The 17,215-nt window shown below is 47.5% G+C and overlaps 1 protein-coding gene across 2 annotated transcripts in view; it reads right to left on the reverse strand.

Annotated features, from left to right (window-relative positions):
• Window positions 1-17,215, reverse strand: part of LOC126999710 (E3 ubiquitin-protein ligase SMURF1-like) — a 66,052-nt gene that overhangs the window by 35,566 nt on the left and 13,271 nt on the right. For both annotated transcript variants that reach the window (XM_050862471.1, XM_050862470.1), the window contains exons 2-3: window positions 14,317-14,355; window positions 12,520-12,628 (exon numbers count right to left, since the gene is read on the reverse strand). In XM_050862471.1, coding sequence (XP_050718428.1) covers window positions 12,520-12,628; window positions 14,317-14,355 — 148 coding nt within the window. The remainder of the gene's footprint in view (window positions 1-12,519; window positions 12,629-14,316; window positions 14,356-17,215) is intronic.

The raw sequence follows: 17,215 nt of genomic DNA on the forward strand, positions 1-17,215 counted from the left end.
GAGTGTATTTTCAAGTTTATAACAGGTCTGAGTTTGTGAGTCCTTATATAAAACACGGATGGTAGAAATAGAACAAAAAACATCATAGAGGAAAAGGAGGTCAGGTCAGCAGAAATATTACAGCAAAAAAGAGAAAAAGACATTAGACTAACAAAGGTATTAAACAGTAAAATAAAGTAGCTACAGCGTGCAGTCAAAGAGGATATAGATGTTAGATATCTCTGTAATAGAAGAGGTAGATGAAGTGAGTACAGTAGACTCCAACACAAGCCTAACGCAAGCCCAGGTAAACTCCAGCCCACATGCAGGTGTTCAGCCCTCCACCACCTTACCCCACCCCGCCCCCCTCACACACACACACGCACATAAACACACGTACACACCTGTTTGGCGCGTGGGAAAGAGAGGGGACAGGCTTCCTCTCCTCCTCCTCCTCCTCTTCCCTTACGCACTCACGTATTAACGATGTACACACACACACACACACACACACACACACACACACACACACATCTTATTATACCATTTGCGTTTTGATAAGATTAATATGAGAGAGAGAGAGAGAGAGAGAGAGAGAGAGAGAGAGAGAGAGAGAGAGAGAGAGAGAGAGAGAGAGAGAGAGAGAGAGAGAGAGAGAGAGAGAGAGAGAATGACGATGATAAGGTCTTTTTTATTCTTTATTATTTTATTACTTTATTTATTACTTTTAACGACTTAATGGTGGCTTATCGAGAGAGAGAGAGAGAGAGAGAGAGAGAGAGAGAGAGAGAGAGAGAGAGAGAGCAGGATGGAAGCCAGCCCCTGCAATTACCATTTTTATATTTTTCTTTTTTTTTCCTTTTTTTCCTGTCAGCGTCCACCTCTCTCTCTCTCTCTCTCTCTCTCTCTCTCAAGTTTAAATGGAAAATAGAATCGAGAAGAGAGAAGAGAGAGAGAGAGAGAGAGAGAGAGCGAGAGAGAGAGAGAGAGAGAGAGAGAGAGAGAGAGAGAGAGAGAGAGAGAGAGAGAGAGAGAGAGGAAAGAAGAGAAGGGAAGAGGAGGAAGGGAAGGACAGGTGGACAGCGATTCCCTTTCTCCTCCTCCTCCTCCTCCTCTTCTTCCTCCTCCTCCTCCTCCTCCTCTCTGCCTCAACACATATTCAAAGTTTGCCCATTCCTGTCTGCGGAAAAGCCTGCTAACACACACACACACACACATGCACACACACACGCGCACACACACACACACACACACACAAACACACACACACACAGTTTTTGGTATTTGGTTACTGTGAACATAAGAATCTGAGGCCATTTAACGAGAAGAAGAAGAAGAAGAAGAAGAAGAAGAAGAAGAAGAAGAAAAAGAAGACGAAGAAGAAGAGGAGGAGGAGGAGGAGGAGTCTATACTATTCTAAGGCAAGTGTTAGGTTAGGTTAGGTTAGGTTAAGAGGATGGACATATATATCTAAGACTACAAAATATAAGGTATATAATAAGACACAAGACCCCTCCCCTTAAGCATTCTTCTATACGGTACTTCTCTCCTGACCTCCCCAGTGGCTGTCGGTGCATCAAGCTGTAACGTACGTAATTAAGACCTGGGAACCCCGAGACCATGAAGGAGGGGGACCGTATTCTCAGGCGATTTGGGCTCCCACAACGACTATTTTATAAGGCCACAAAAAAGGGAGGTTAGCCAGGTTAGTTAGACGAAGCCTTGTCACACTATTACTAGACTCATGGAAATATTATGGTATGGTATGGTAGGAAAGAGATGGGATAGAAAGGGAAGGAGAGACAAGGGAATGGAAGGGATAGGGATGTAATGAAAGGGAAGGGAAGGGAAGGGGATGTTAGAGAAGGGAAGGAAAAGAAAGGATGAGAAAGGAAAGGAAGGGAGGGAAAAGAAAGGGAAGGGAAAGGAATGGAAGAAGAAAGAGATGGGAAGGAGAGGGAAGGGAAAGGAAAGGAAGGGAAATGAAGGGAAGGGAAAGGGGAGGAGAAAGAAGGGAAGGGAAGGAGAGGTCTACTGTAGATCACTCCCCTCAGGCTCTCCCTCTCTCTCTCCCTCTCTCTCTCTCTCTCTTCTTTCCTTAATCCTCCTCCTCCTCTTCCTTCTTCTTCTTCTTCTTCTTCCTCTTCTTTTTCTTCTCCTCCCCCTCCTCCTCCTCCTCCTCCTTCTTCAGCGCCCTCTTCAGTTTGCGGTGCGTGGCTGCCTTTCCCAAGCCTCTCAGCCCCAGGGTCAAGGAGGCCTCAGACGCTCCTCCTCCTCCTCCTCCTCCTCCTCCTGCTTAATTACCTCACGGGAAACGCTACTGCTACTGGGTGTCTCTGTGTCTGTCTGTCTGTTCTCTTTTCCTCAGTTTGTTATATAAGGTCTTTCTGTGTGTCTCTCTCTCTCTCTCTCTCTCTCTCTCTCTCTATTTATCTATCTATCTATCTATCTACTGTTACTGTTCTTGGTCTCTCCCTTTTGTTATCTCCTTCTCTCTCCCTTCTCCCTTTTCTAAACTTCCCCTCCCTCTCCTTCTCCCCTCCCTTCTATCTTTATTCTCTTCCTTCTTTATTTCTTCTCTTCCTTCATTCCTCCCTTCCTTCCTACACTCCCTCCTCCTTCATTCTCCTTTCTAATCTTTCCCTCCTTCCTTCCTCCCCTCCCTGTTATCTTTCTCTCCCTTCCCTTCCCTCTCTTTACTTCTCTTCTCTCCGTGATGGGTAAATGGGAGATGCAGGGGAGGAAAGGTGGAGGAAAGGAGGGGAGGGGAGGGGGGAGGAAAAGGTAAGTCCCCGGATGTCCCCCTCCTCCTCCTCCTCCTCCCCCTCCCTCCTCTTCCTCCTCCTTCTCTTCTCCCACCACTGTAATTAAGTAAACGGTAATGAGCGAGAGAGAGAGAGAGAGAGAGAGAGAGAGAGAGAGAGAGAGAGAGAGAGAGAGAGAGAGAGAGAGAGAGAGAGAGAGAGAGAGAGAAGAGGGGTGAGGGGTTTGTGGTGTGTCCGTGGTCAGTGTGTGTGTGTGTGTGTGTGTGTGTGTGTGTGTGTGTGTGTGTTGCAAGGTCTTTAAAGATTCATGAGGTGAGGAGATTGACTGACTGACTGACTGAATGGAAAGAGAACTATTTGACTGAGAGAAAAAGTTACTTGACAATAGTAATAAAAACTGACTGACTGACTGACTGACCGACTGACTAACTGGAAAGGGAACTATTTGACTGAGAGAAAAAGCTAGTTGACATAGTAATAAAAACTGACTGACTGACTGGAAAGGGAACTATTTGACAGAGAGAAAAAGCTAGTTGACATAGTAATAAAAACTGACTGACTGACTGACTGACCGACTGACTAACTGGAAAGGGAACTATTTGACTGAGAGAAAAAGCTAGTTGACATAGTGATAACTAACTGGAAAGGGAACTATTTGACTGAGAGAAAAAGGTAGTTGACATAGTACTAAAAACTGACTGACTGACTGGAAAGGGAACTATTTGACTGAAAGAAAAAGCCAGTTGACAATAGTACTAAAAACTGACTGACTGACTAACTGATTGACTGACAAAGTGGAACGGGAATTATTTGACTGAGAAGAAGCTAGTTGACATAGTAATAAAAACTGACTGACTGACTGACTGACTAGAAAGAACTGTTTGACAAAAGATAGAAACAAAAGTAACAGACTATTATACAAGCACTAACTGACTGACTGACTGACTGACGGACTGACTGACTGACAAACTACCGGCGCCTCTGTGACTGGAAGAGCTGATTAATGTTCCGTGCAGCATCAGGAAGAGGAAGAGGAGGAGGAGGAGGAGGAGGAGGAGGAGGACAGAAGGAACAGGAACCTTATCTAATAGTACTCCTGAAGGTCTGAGAGAGAGAGAGAGAGAGAGAGAGAGAGAGAGAGAGAGAGAGAGAGAGAGAAGGGGGGGGAGGGGGACCTGTACGTTATTGTTATTCACACCATCACTACTAACCACTATTGCTACTGCCACTGTTACCACCACCACCACCACTACGCTATCACCTACTATTAACAAACTTCCACCACAACAACAACTACATGATTCCTTCAGCTGGCGTTAAGTCCAGCTCGTATATTACTGTTACTATTATTGCTGTTGGCGTCATCACTGTTACCAGCAATGGGGCGTAGCCAACAGGTAAGTATATACGCAGCGTCTATAGAGAGTAATGGAAAGAAACAGAGAGAGGCCAACAGGTGGGGCCCCGCGCGCCGCCCCCTTTAGGTGTGGACGGTCGGCGGGTCCTTCCCTGTGGCGCCTCAGGGGTGTGGAGGGCCGCTCAGGACGTGGCAGGACTGGCGTCCCGTCACGCCCGCCGCTTCCCGCCCCGCCAGTAGGCCAGTATCCCCTGCAGCAGGACGAGGCAGGCCAGCACGGCGCCGCGGCGTGTAGGGTGCGCCGCTCCCGGAAGACCAGGAAGGGGTCCCCGGGCCCCCGATGAACCTAGCGGAGACCTGCAGGTGGTGGCGGACCACCTGGGACCCCTCACCGCTGGCGGATGGGGTAGCGGGGGCGCCTGCCCCAACTGCGGGGCCTCACCCTGTTGTTTATGGTGGTTAGATTTTCGGATAATTTAGGTAGGTGTGATAGTAGTAGTAGTAGTAGAGTAGTAGTAGTTAGGGTGCAGTGGTTGCAGGCCTTCAGGGGCGCGGCGGGCCGCCATTCCTGTCGTTGCCGCATCGCTGGTGCCACCGTCTCAAAACTTCACTCGCCGCGCCACGCCTCAGACGCATCAATTTTTTATACATCAGGAATCACACAATGGTCCTATATACGGCCAGTACTTCGTCAGCCGACCCCGCCAGCCCCCCGCTCAGGCCTTGCGCGTGGCCCAAGCCCGCGCTGGGGCAGCCCTGCTGGAGCGCGCTGGCTCTGCGCTGGTCGCGCGCGCCGTGGCTAGCCGCCGAGCCCCGGCTGCGCCCAGCGCAAGGGCCAGCGAGAAGAGGCCGTGGCGCTAAAGGGAAATGTCGAGGAGCTGGCCGCCCCGCCTCCGTTTGGAGGCCCCGTGGCCCCCGCGGTGACCGACAGTCAGGACAGGACGGTGCTAGTGCCCAGGCCCGCGCTGGGACGGCGCTGCTTGTCGCGCGCTGGCTCTGTGCTGGTCGCGCGCCTCGCCGTCCTGGGGGAGCCGAGGCTTCCTCGGCGGCCTGGCCCAACTGCGGGGCCCTACCATGAGGGAGGGCCTCGCCGTGCTGAGGCGGCCGCGGCTTCCTTGGCGGCCTCCACATCCTCGGCTAAACGGGGGTCTCGTCCTGGCCGGGAGCGTCCCCCGCCGGGCCTCGTCCTCGCCCACAGTGTCCACCCCAGCCTGCAGGGTCTCGCCCAGGAGGGCGGCCCCACCATGGGGGGCGGGCTCACTGTGAGGCGCATCCTCGGCCTCGGGCGGGGGGTTCTCACCGTGCACAGGGGCACCACTAGCACCGTCCTGTCCTGACTGTCGGTCACCGCGGGGGCCACGGGGCCTCCAGACGGAGGCGGGGCGGCCGGCTCCTCCACATTTCCCTTTAGCGCCACGGCCTCTTCTCGCTGGCCCTGGCGCTGGGTGCAGCCGGGGCTCGGCGGTTAGCCACAGCGCGCGCGACCAGCGCAGAGCCAGCGCGCTCCAGCAGGGCTGCCCCAGCGCGGGCTCGGGCCACGCGCAAGGCCTGAGCGGAGGGCTGGCGGGGTCGGCTGACGAAGTACTGGCCGTACAGGACCATTGTGTGATTCCTGATGTATAAAAAATTGATGCGTCTGAGGCGTGGCGCGGCGAGTGAAGTTTTGAGACGGTGGCACCAGCGATGCGGCAACGACAGGAATGGCGGCCCGCCGCGCCCCTGAAGGCCTGCAACCCCTGCACCCTAACTACTACTACTCTACTACTACTACTACTACTACTAGTACTACTACTATCACACCAACCAAAATTAACCGAAAATCTAACCACCATAAACAACAACCGAAACCTACTTTTTACTTGTACACACACACACACAAAAGGGGAGGCGGTGGCTGAGTCGACAGAGTGACGGCGCCGCGTTCAGGAGGACGCGAGTTCAATCCCCGCCCGGTGCCACCAAGCTGAGATTTTTCAGCCGCCGCCGAGTGGCTTAAAACTACCCACATGCTGTCCAGAAGATCACCTATCAACCCGGACTCTAGACTCTAGGATTAAAGATGAGCTCCGGGAGGTCAGCATGAGCCAATGCAAGATGGCGCTACTATAAACACTCGCCTGCGCCAGAACGGGCTGGGCCGACCATCAGGCCCCACCGGGAAGAAGCCTACCGGCGTAATAGGCCGCGACGTCAAAAAAAAAAAAAAAAAAAAAACACGACTTGGTAAACATCAGGGCGACCAGACACACACACACACTCTCTCTCTCTCTCTCTCTCTCTCTCGGCAAAACACACAAACAGGACAAAAGGAGGCAGAAGAGGAAGAGAAAGGAAGACCAAAACAGAAGAGGAGGAGGAAGGACAGGAAGATGAAAGGAGGAGGAGGAGGAGGAGGAGGAGGAGGAGGAGGGAGGGAGGAAAGAAAGGAAGCCATTATATAAAAAAAAACGGAGGAAAAAATAAACAAACCATAAAGAGAGAGAGAGAGAGAGAGAGAGAGAGAGAGAGAGAGAGAGAGAGAGAGAGAGAGAGAGAGAGGGGGGAGGGGGGGGGCGTAAGAGGAGAGGGAGGAAGGAGATAAAAGGAGGGGAGGAAGAGGGGAGAGAGGAGCTGACAGGAAGAGATTCACTAGGTTCAAATTACAAGAGAGAGGATTTAGAGAAGGAGGAGGAGGAGGAGGAGGAGGAGGGAAGAGAGGGAGGAAGAGGAGTAGTGAGTGACAATGGAGACTAGAGAAGAGAGGAAAGAGGGAGGAAGAGAAGGGAGGAGGAGGAGGAAGAGGAGGAGGAGGAAGAGGAGGAGGAAGAGGAGGAATTAGACTAATGAGAAGAGGAGGAAACCAGGTGAAAGGTGATATCTCCTCCTCCTCCTCCTCCTCCTCCTCCTACTACTACTACTACTACTACTACCATTACTACTATATCTACTACTAATACTATAATACCCCCCCCCTCCCTCTCTCTCTCTCTCTCTCTCTCTCTCTCTCTCTCTCTCTCTCTCTCTCTCTCTCTTTAATTAAACCAGATTCACTTTCATCGATTCGAGCAAGTAATTGACAAAGAACGAGAGAGAGAGAGAGAGAGAGAGAGAGAGAGAGAGAGAGACGTCCTTGCACCTGGCGTATGCGTTAATGAGGACTCTCTCTCTCTCTCTGAAACAAAAAAAACAAACAAAAACAAAGAATCAGAAAAAAAAGAAAAAAAGAAAATTAAAGAAAAAAAAAGAGAAATGGACGAAAATTAAGGAAAAAATATTTATACTGTGTGTGTGTGTGTGTGTGTGTGTGTGTGTGTGTGTGTGTGTGTGTGTGTAGGGGGCTTCCCCGGACACCCCCTCCCTCCCCCTACAGCAAGCTTCACTAAGTACTGGGGGCGCCTTGACGTAACTCTCTCTCTCTCTCTCTCTCTCTCTCTCTCTCTCTCTCTCTTCAGGCACTGTTACACGCCCAAGGACACCCAGCCGGCCGGTGTGTGCTAGGAGGAGGAGGAGGAGGAAGAGGAGGAGGAGGTGGAAGAAGAATGTGGAAGTATGTAAGGGAAAGGGTATGTGGAGGAGGAGTAGGAGGAGGAAGGAAGGAAGATCAGGCGGGAGAAGAATGTGGAGGAATGAAGGAGAATGGAGGAAGAGGAGGAGGAGAGGAGAAAGAGGAGGAGGAAGAAAATGGAGAGAGAGAGAGAGAGAGAGAGAGAGAGAGAGAGAGAGAGAGAGAGAGAGAGAGAGAGAGAGAGAGAGAGAGAGAGAGAGAGAGAGAGAGAAACAACCTACCCTACCTTCCATCCCACTAAGCCTCCTCTCTACACAAGCTAAAATCCCACCTTCGGACTCACAAGTTACACACATCACAAAACTACCCTAAGTGGCGTGATTGTGGGCAAGGACTGGACTTGGGCAGGTCATATCACGCGTCCATACAATTGATAACCGGAGAAGACCCGGAGAATGAAGGCAGGGATGGAGTTTGAACCTGTACTGTTGAGGAATTGGATAGCTTAGTAACTTGGGCAGGTCATGTCACGCGTCCATACAATTGATAACAGATTGAGACCCAGAGAATGAAGTTAGGTAAGATAGGCAGAGACAGACAGCAAACCAGGTGAACAGAGATGGAGTTTGAACCTGTACTGTTGAGAAATTGGATAGCTTAGTAATTTGGGCAGGTCATAAACACACGTCTATAGAATTGATAACAGATGGACGCCTAGAATGAAGTTAGGTAAGATAGACAGAGACAGAGAGAAGACCAGGTGAACAGGGATGGAGTTTGAACCTGTACTGTTGAGAAATTGGATAGCTTAGTAACTTGGGCAGGTCATAATCACGCGTCCATACAATTGATAACAGATTGAGACCCAGAGAATGAAGGCAGGTAAGATAGACAGAGACAGACAGCAAACCAGGTGAACAGAGATGGAGTTTGAACCTGTACTGTTGAGAAATTGGATAGCTTAGTAACTCGGGCAGGTCATAATCACACGTCTATAGAATTGATAACAGATGGACGCCTAGAATGAAGTTAGGTAAGATAGACAGAGACAGACAGCAAACCAGGTGAACAGAGATGGAGTTTGAACCTGTACTGTTGAGAAATTGTATAGCTTAGTAACAGAGTGGCAACGCAGGAAATGTAGGAGACAGGAAAGAGAACCAAGTGGACAGATGGAATTCGAACCTTTCATGTTTAAAAGGACGCTCAGAGGAACAGTATGACAGCCTAGCAAATGTATACCTGCGTCTAATGTATAGTAAGCATGTATATCCAGCTGTGTATTTTGAGTGTGTATGTAGATTGTTCATGTTTCTATCTATCTATCTATCTGTCTATCTCTCGTATACAATAACTCCCAACTTCTTCACTCTCCTTTCCTTCTCTTCTCTTCTCTCCTCTTCTCTCCTTCCCTTCCCTTCTCTTGAACACAGACCCACCAACAGTAACCTCAAATCAAGACAGACAGATAGACAGACAGACATATATACAGACCAACAGACAGTCTCCTCGTTACCTTCTGTCTATGAGTCTGTGATGTGACCTGAAGAGCCCACGGTGACATCCGGGACAGATAGTGACACAGACAGACAGAGGGATAGATAGGCAGACAGACAAGACGTGATGTGACATTTGGAAAGCCCTTTACACACACACACACACACACACACACTGACTGACTGACTGACTAACTGACTGGCTGTTCTTTTTTCTTCTTAAACTCCTTTTTTTTTTTCTTCCTAGTCCTACTAATCACTACCTCCCTCTCTTCCTTCCATCCCTACCTCCTCTTCCTCCTCCTCCTCCAACCTACTCTTCCTATCCTTACCCCTCTCGTCCTCCTCTTCCTCTTCCCTCTTAGCTAGTAAATACACATCCTGCTCCTCTCAAATAACACCCCATCTCTCTCTCTCCCATCCCCTTTTTCCAATAACCCCTGCACCCCTTCACCTCCTCCTATCCCTTCATCCCCCTCTCCCTCCTCCCTGCCCCTCTCAGTCAAGCCCAAGCAAGCCTGTCGCCTCTGAGTCTTAGGGAAAGTCGGTGAGCGGGGTGAGGTGAGGGTCGTCATATGAGGGTTTCACAATACTTGCATCCGGAAAACGAGATAGACGTAGCCTTATTCTTGTATTTCTTTTTTATTTCTTGTTGTTCTTGTTCTTCTTTTTCTCCTCCTCCTCCTTCTTCTTTCTTCTTCTTCTTCTTCTTCTTCTTCCTCTTCTTCCTCCTCCTCCTTATCTCGTTGCCCAAAGAAGACGAAGAAGACAAGGAAAACAAAGAAAACGAAGAAAAAGAAGAAGAAAAAGAAGAAAAAGAAAACGAAGAAGAAAAAGAAAAACAAGAAGAGGGGGAGGAAGAGGAGGAAGAACACACACACACACACACACACACACACACACACACAGTAATACCCAGAAAGCTGCCGACCCGATTCCAACACCATTGAGTCACATTTGAACAATTTCCTTCCTCTCCTTCCCTTCTCTCTCTCTCTCCATTACTAAGCTCCTGTTGCTGTCTGTCTGCCTGTGTGTGTGGGGGTGTGTGTGTGTGTGTGTGTGTGTGTGTTATATGTCTGTCTGTTATAAGAGAACGAGGATGTGTATTTACTAACCGAGAAGGAAGAGGAAGAGGAAGGAGAGGAAGAGGAGGGGAAGGAGAGGAAGAGGAGGGAAGGAGAAGAGGAAGAAGAGGAAGAAGAGAGAAGCAAAAGAAAAATGAAGATAATGACGAGGAATACGAAGAAGAGAGGAGGAGGAGGAGGAGGAGGAGGAGGAGGAGGTAGTCTGAATGCGGTGCCCATGAGAGCAGAAACATGACAGAGGGCACGTGAGGAGGAGGAGGAGGAGGAGGAGGAGGAGGAGGAGGAGGAGGAGGCGTGACTCAACACAACACGAGCAACTTATATCAAACACACACAGCCTCCTCCTCCTCCTCCTCCTCCTCCTCCTCCTCTTAGACCCAAGGAAAAAGCTCTTAATAACTCCTTCCTCCACTCTTCTCTCCACCTAGTTAGTTACCTCCACCTCCTCCTCCTCCACTTTCCTCCGTTCTCTCCCAATCCTTCTTCCGTTTCCTTCCTATCCCTTCCATCCTTTCTCTCTCTCTCTCTCTCTCTCTCTCTCTCTCTCTCTCTCTCTCTCTCTATCCAATTTCTCTCCTTCCTCCTCTTCCTTTCCTCTCTCCTCCTCTTCTTCTTCATCTCCTTCCCTCCTTCCGTCCTATTCCTTCCCTTCCATCCCTTCTTCCCTCTCTCCTCCTCCTCCTCCTCCTCCTCTCCCAGCATCCCTTCCTACACCCTTTCCTTCCTCCTCCTCCTTCCCTCTTTACTCTCTCCCCCTTTACCTTCCTTTCCTCTCCTCCTCTTCTTCTTCATCCCCTTCCTTCCTTCCGTCCTATTCTTTCTCTTCCACCCCTTCTTTCCTCTCCCCCCCTCCTCCTCCTCCTCCTATCCCAGCATCCCTTCCTACACCCCCCATCGTGAGTACAAGGCCGCCACGTCCCCGCCACCCCGACAATGTTGCTGAACGAAAAAATAGTAATATGAGTCGTGATTGACCTTTTTTTTGCTATTGTCGTATATTAAGAAGTGATTTTGACGTGGATAAGCGATTTGATTGGTTGGTTAATTTTGTAACGGTGAGGACGTGAGTGAGTGGGAATGACTGGGAGGAGGAGGAGGAGGAGGAGGAGGAGGTAAGGGGAAGAATATGAGTAACGAAGCTGTCTTTTCCATTGCTCTTTCTCCTCCTCCTCCCCCTCCACCTTCGCCTTTGCTGTCCTTCATCTTTCACCTTTGATTAGATAGTTAGTGTACCTTGCCACAAACAGCCTCGTCAGGATCATTAAGTCTGCTGTTGTTTGTTCTTCCTTTGTGTTCCTTTGTGTTCCTCCTCCCCCTCCTCCTTCGCCTGTGCCGTCCTTCATCTTCCACCTTTGATTAGATAGTTAGTGTAGCTTGTCACAAACAGCCTTGTGTTCTTTTGTGTCCTCCCTCTCCTCCTTCTGCTTTTCATCTTTCATCTTTCACCTTTTTGATTAGATAGTTAGTTAGCTTGTGTAGTTTCAGCTCACAGCCTGTCAGGAGATTGGAGGTCTGCTCCTTTGTGTTTCCTTTTTGTGTTCCTTTTGTGTTTCTCCCTCTCCTGCGCCTCTTTTGCCGTCTTCATATTGATTAGATAGTTAGTGTAGCTTGTCACAAACAGCCTCGTCAGGATCATGAGGTCTGCTGTTGTTTGTTCTTTCTTTGTGTTCCTTTGTGTTCCTCCTCCTCCATGTAAGACTAATATATACAAAAACTTCATTCAATTTACACAGGAAGTAGTTTTTTTCCTCTCTCTCTCTCTCTCTCTCTCTCTCTCTCTCTCTCTCTCTCTCTCTCTCTCTCTCTCTCTCTCTCTCTCTCTCTCTCTCTCTTCTCTCTCTCTCTCTTAAAGCCCACTATCCCCCAGACCCCTTCACACCTCCCTACCCCCATCCCCCCCAACACAACACCTCCCCCATACACCTCTCCCCTATACGATCTCACCCCCAACCACACCTCCACCTACCTCCCCCCCACTTTCCCTACCCCCTTATTCTACTTTCCCTACCTCCCTTATTCTACCTTCCCCTACCCACCCATATCAACAACACCCTCCTTCCCTTCATCCCTCTCTTTCTCCCTGCCCTTCTTCCTCGTTCTCTCCCTTTATCTTCCTTTTCCTCCTCCTATCTACCTCCCTCATTCTACCTTCCCATACCCACCCCACTTAATTTCTCCCTTTCCTTCCCCTCTTTCTCCCCTCACTCCTTTATTCTCCCTGCCCTTCTTCCTCGTCCTCTCTCTCTATCTTTCCCTCCCTCATTCTACCTCCCCCCCATACCCACCCATATCAACAACACCTCTCCTTTCCCCTCCCTCACGCAACACAACACAAGCCAGCAACACTCACAAGTCGAAGTACTGGTTCCACTTTGGGTCGAGGGTGTTGCGGCAGATGTCGGTGGTGTGGCACTGACCCGAGCCCTCCACACTGATCTTGGCGAAGGGATCCGGCAAACCTGAGGAGAGGAAAGGTGAGGTGAGGTAAGACAGGTGTGAATGTGAGGGGTCAGGCGGTACATAGAGGGAGGGGGAGGAGAGAAGGGATTGTTAGTGTGGGTGAGTAGAGAGGGAACTTCAAGGGAAAGGCTGAGGGCTGTATTTTAAGACACCATCGCTTCTCACATCAACTATTTCTAAAGGTCAAAGAGGGGATCAACCGGGTTTTTATGAGTGTTTTTTAAGGTTCACGGCACAGAAGAAGGGTCAAACTACCACCAGGGTCATAAAACTACCCCTGGAAAGGCCTACAGCTCCTACGAAAGCCATGTCAAATATGTGACCTTGGGCGACGAAATGTTTTAAAATATGACCCTGAGGAGGTGGAAATCTGCCTCCTGCTTAGCTAAAAGTGTTAGAGAGACAACGGGCCCGACTGTACGTATGTTAGCAGGTAGAAAGGTTAAATTGTAATGTAGGTAAAAAGGATAGGAAGGTAAGGTACGGTAAGGTAGGTAGGTAGGGTGATAGATACGCAGGGTAGGGTAAGGTAGAGATGGAAGGAATAAGGAAGGGAAAGGACGGGTCACTCAGGGAGATAGAAGATGGAAAAAGACAAGGGAATGAAATAGAAGAAAAAGGTAAAAGGTTAAATTGGAAGGCAGGTAAAGAGGATAGGAAGGTAAGGTACGGTAAGGAAGGTAGGTAGGGACATACGTAGGGTAGGGAAAGGTAGAGATGGAAGGAATAAGGAAGGGAAAGAACGGAGAGCCAGGGAAATAAAAGAAAAAAGGAGATAAGGGAAAGAAAGAGAAGAAAAAGAATAGGAAGAAACCAGAATATAAGTGAAGGAAATAGAAGGAATGTGAAGGGAAGTAAATGGAAGGGAAACGAAGGGGAAGGAAATGGACAGGAAGGAGAGGGAATGATCTTAGGATGAGAAAGTATCATGCAAAAGAGGGGTTCAGAGTAGCCATGGATAATACACAGACATACAGATAAATATACATACATACATACATACATACAGACATAGATAAATATACATACATATAAGTTCATACATACAGACAGACATACACAGACATACAGATAAATATACATACATAAGTTCATACATACATACATACATACAGACAGACAGACAGACAACATACATCAAGGTGAGAAAAGTGAAAGTATGAGAGAGAGAGAAAGTGAGAGAGAGAGAGAGAGAGAGAGAGAGAGAGAGAGAGAGAGAGAGAGAGAGAGAGAGAGAGAGAGAGAGAGAGAGAGAGAGAGCAAAAATTATATATAAACAGTTCATGGTTTCTACACACAGGTTCTCACGCCCCTGAGAGAGAGAGAGAGAGAGAGAGAGAGAGAGAGAGAGAGAGAGAGAGAGAGAGAGAGAGAGCAACAATAACAACAACAAAAACGAAGAGGAGACAGGTGATGCTGGAGAGGATTGAAGAAGAGCAAGGAGGGGGAGGAGGAGGAGGAGGAGGCGGCAGGTGTATAGGTAGACAGGTGTGAAGGACTCTCTCTCTCTCTCTCTCTCACTCACACACTCTCTCACTCTCCCTCTCTCTCTCAGATTTATAGAAAGTTTAGTGACAATTGTGAACCGAAAGCATGACGAGAGAGAGAGAGAGAGAGAGAGATTGTTTCCACCCATATAACTCTCTCTCTCTCTCTCTCTCTCACACACACACAGTCTAATACTTACTAAAGAAATCCTTCTTTGACAAGTTCTTGGCGCACAGGACTGGAAAAGAGAAAAAAAGGACATTAGAAACTTATTAAGACAACTCGAAGCAAAAAAATCAACATAGAAAGACCTAACCTATTATCTATTATTATTATTATTATTATTATTATTATTATTAGTGGTAGTAGTAGTAGTAGTAGTAGTAGTAGTAGTAGTAGTAGTAGTAGTAGTAGTAGTAGTAGTAGTAGTAGTAGTAGCGGATGTTTGAAGAAAGGTTAGATGCAATACGTAACCTTAGAAATTATTGAATATACATTAAAATATATACTTACTACTACTACTACTACTACTACTTAAGTGAATGGATGAATGGGAAAGAGGAAGAAGGCGAAAGAGAGATAAGATAAGAGATAGTGAATGCAAATGAAAAAACTAATTGGTAAACACACACACACACACACACACACACACACAGATACAAACTTCCTCCTTTCGTGTGTGTGTGTGTGTGTGTGTGTGTGTGTGTGTGTGTGTGTTTGACGTAATAGTCTCTTGTTTTTGTTGTTGTTTTCTATTTAAAGATTCAGAGAGAGAGAGAGAGAGAGAGAGAGAGAGAGAATTTAAGCCTATTGTCCAACTCTCTCTCTCTCTCTCTCTCTCTCTCTCTCTCTCTCTCTCTCTGGAGGTGTTTGTGACTTTTAAATGACCCTTGACCGTGACCTGACCTGTGACCTCTAATGGATGACCTTTCTCCCCCTCCCCCTCCTCCCCTGCCCCCCTTCCTTCTCCCCAGGGGAACTATAACATTCCATCCCATTCATTCATTCTCTCTCTCTCTCTCTCTCTCTCTCTCTCTCTGGTATGAATTCCTATATAGTATACACATCATCATCATCATCATCATCACCACCACCATCATCACCACCACCACCACCACCTCCATCCTGCCATTTCCAGTTGCATCCACATCTAACTTTTTTTTTTCTCTCAAGGGCGACTGATCCACCTCTTTCCTCCTCCTCCTCCTCTTCCTCCCCCTCTTCCTCCTCCTCCTCCTCCAATAAGGGTGTGATATGCATGTTCCTTAGAGTATGACGCACAGGATAATGAGAAGATGAAAAAGAAGATGAACAATAAGAACAACAACAACAATAACAAGATCAAGAATAGCAACATCAGTGTGTGTGTGTGTGTGTGTGTGCGTGTGTTAATTAAGTTCTAGCGCTCACCGGATCCTCTCTCTCTCTCTCTCTCTCTCTCTCTCTCTCTCTGCTTACTTGTCTGTCTCTCTATATGTCTGTCTGTCAATCTATCTATCTTATCTATCTGTCAGCCTTCCAACAAACAAGACAGATATACAGATTGATAGATTCCCAAGCATTGTTCTTATTTACTAGAGTACGAATAATACAAATACTACTACTACTACTGAAAATAATAATAATAATAATAATAATAATAATAATAATAATAATAATAATAATAATAATAATAATAATAATAATATTCCATAACTCTTTCAAGCATCGTTCCTGTTTACTCTCCCAACAAAACCAGTCATGGGAACTGCCTTGCATAAACACTAACGCGATATAAAAGATTAAAGCCACACATATTTTATTTTAAACGCCGTATCAGTGTTCATAAAGTCACAGGGATAGTTCAAGGTCTGAGGTCGGGTGTAGAGGTGTTGTGAGACGCTCCTCGTGAAAGCGTTGAAGTCGTAGGCAGCTTAACTTAACCCAACCTAACCTAACCTAACCTAACTTGGGCGGGAGAAGAAGGGAGGAAGTCACAGGGATCGTTCGAGGTCTGAGGTCGGGTGGAGAGAGATGTCTTGATATGCTCCTCGTGAAAGCGTTGAAGTCGTAGGCAGAAGAAAGGAGGAGATTAGATGAAGATTAGTTCGAGGAAGTCTGAGGTAGGTTAGGTTAGGTTAGGTTAGGCGTCTTGGTCATCTCGTGCAAGCGTTGAAGTCGCAGGCAGGAGAAGACAGGAGGAAGACATAGGCAGGTTAGGTTAGGTTAGGTGTCTTGGTCCTCTCCTCGTGAAACCGTTGAAGTCGTAGGCAGAAGAAAGAGGAAGAAATACAGACGAAAGAAAAACAAAAACAAAAAGATTATATTGTTGATGAAGATTAGTTACAGGAGGAAGTCATAGGTAGGCTAGGTTAGGTTAGGTTAGGTTAGGTGTCTTGGTCATCTCCTCGTGAAAGCGTTGAAGTCGTAGGCAAGAGAGAAAGGAAGAAATACAGACGAAAGAAAATCAAAAACAAAAAGATTATATTGTTGATGAAGATTAGTTACAGGAGGAAGTCACAGGCAGGCTAGGTTAGGTTAGGTTCGGTTAGGTGTCTTGGTCATCTCGTGAAAGCGTTGAAGTCGTAGGCAAGAGAGAAAGGAAGCAATACAGAGGAAAGAAAAACAAAACAAAAGACAGATTATATTGTTGATGAAGATTAGTTACAGGAGGAAGTCACAGGCAGGCTAGGTTAGGTTAGGTTCGGTTAGATGTCTTGGTCATCTCTATATTGTTGATGAAGATTAGTTACAGGAGGAAGTCACAGGCAGGCTAGGTTAGGTTAGGTTCGGTTAGATGTCTTGGTCATCTCCTCGTGAAAGCGTTGAAGTCGTAGGCAAGAGAGAAAGGAAGCAATACAGAGGAAAGAAAAACAAAACAAAAGACAGATTATATTGTTGATGAAGATTAGTTAGGTACAGGAGGAAGTCATAGGGAGGGTTAGGTTCGGTTAGGTGTCTTGGTCATCTCTGAAAGCGTTGAAGTCAAGGAGAAGCAGAAGAGAAAAAAAAATAACAAAAAGAAAAACAAAAAAAAGAAGACAGATATTATTTAGAATGAGGTGAGGTTAGGTTAGGTTAGGTTAGGTTAGGCGTCTTGGTCATCTCCTCGTGCAAGC

The sequence above is a fragment of the Eriocheir sinensis genome, chromosome 17, assembly GCF_024679095.1.
Source record: "Eriocheir sinensis breed Jianghai 21 chromosome 17, ASM2467909v1, whole genome shotgun sequence".
NCBI classification, from domain to species: Eukaryota; Metazoa; Arthropoda; class Malacostraca; order Decapoda; family Varunidae; genus Eriocheir; species Eriocheir sinensis.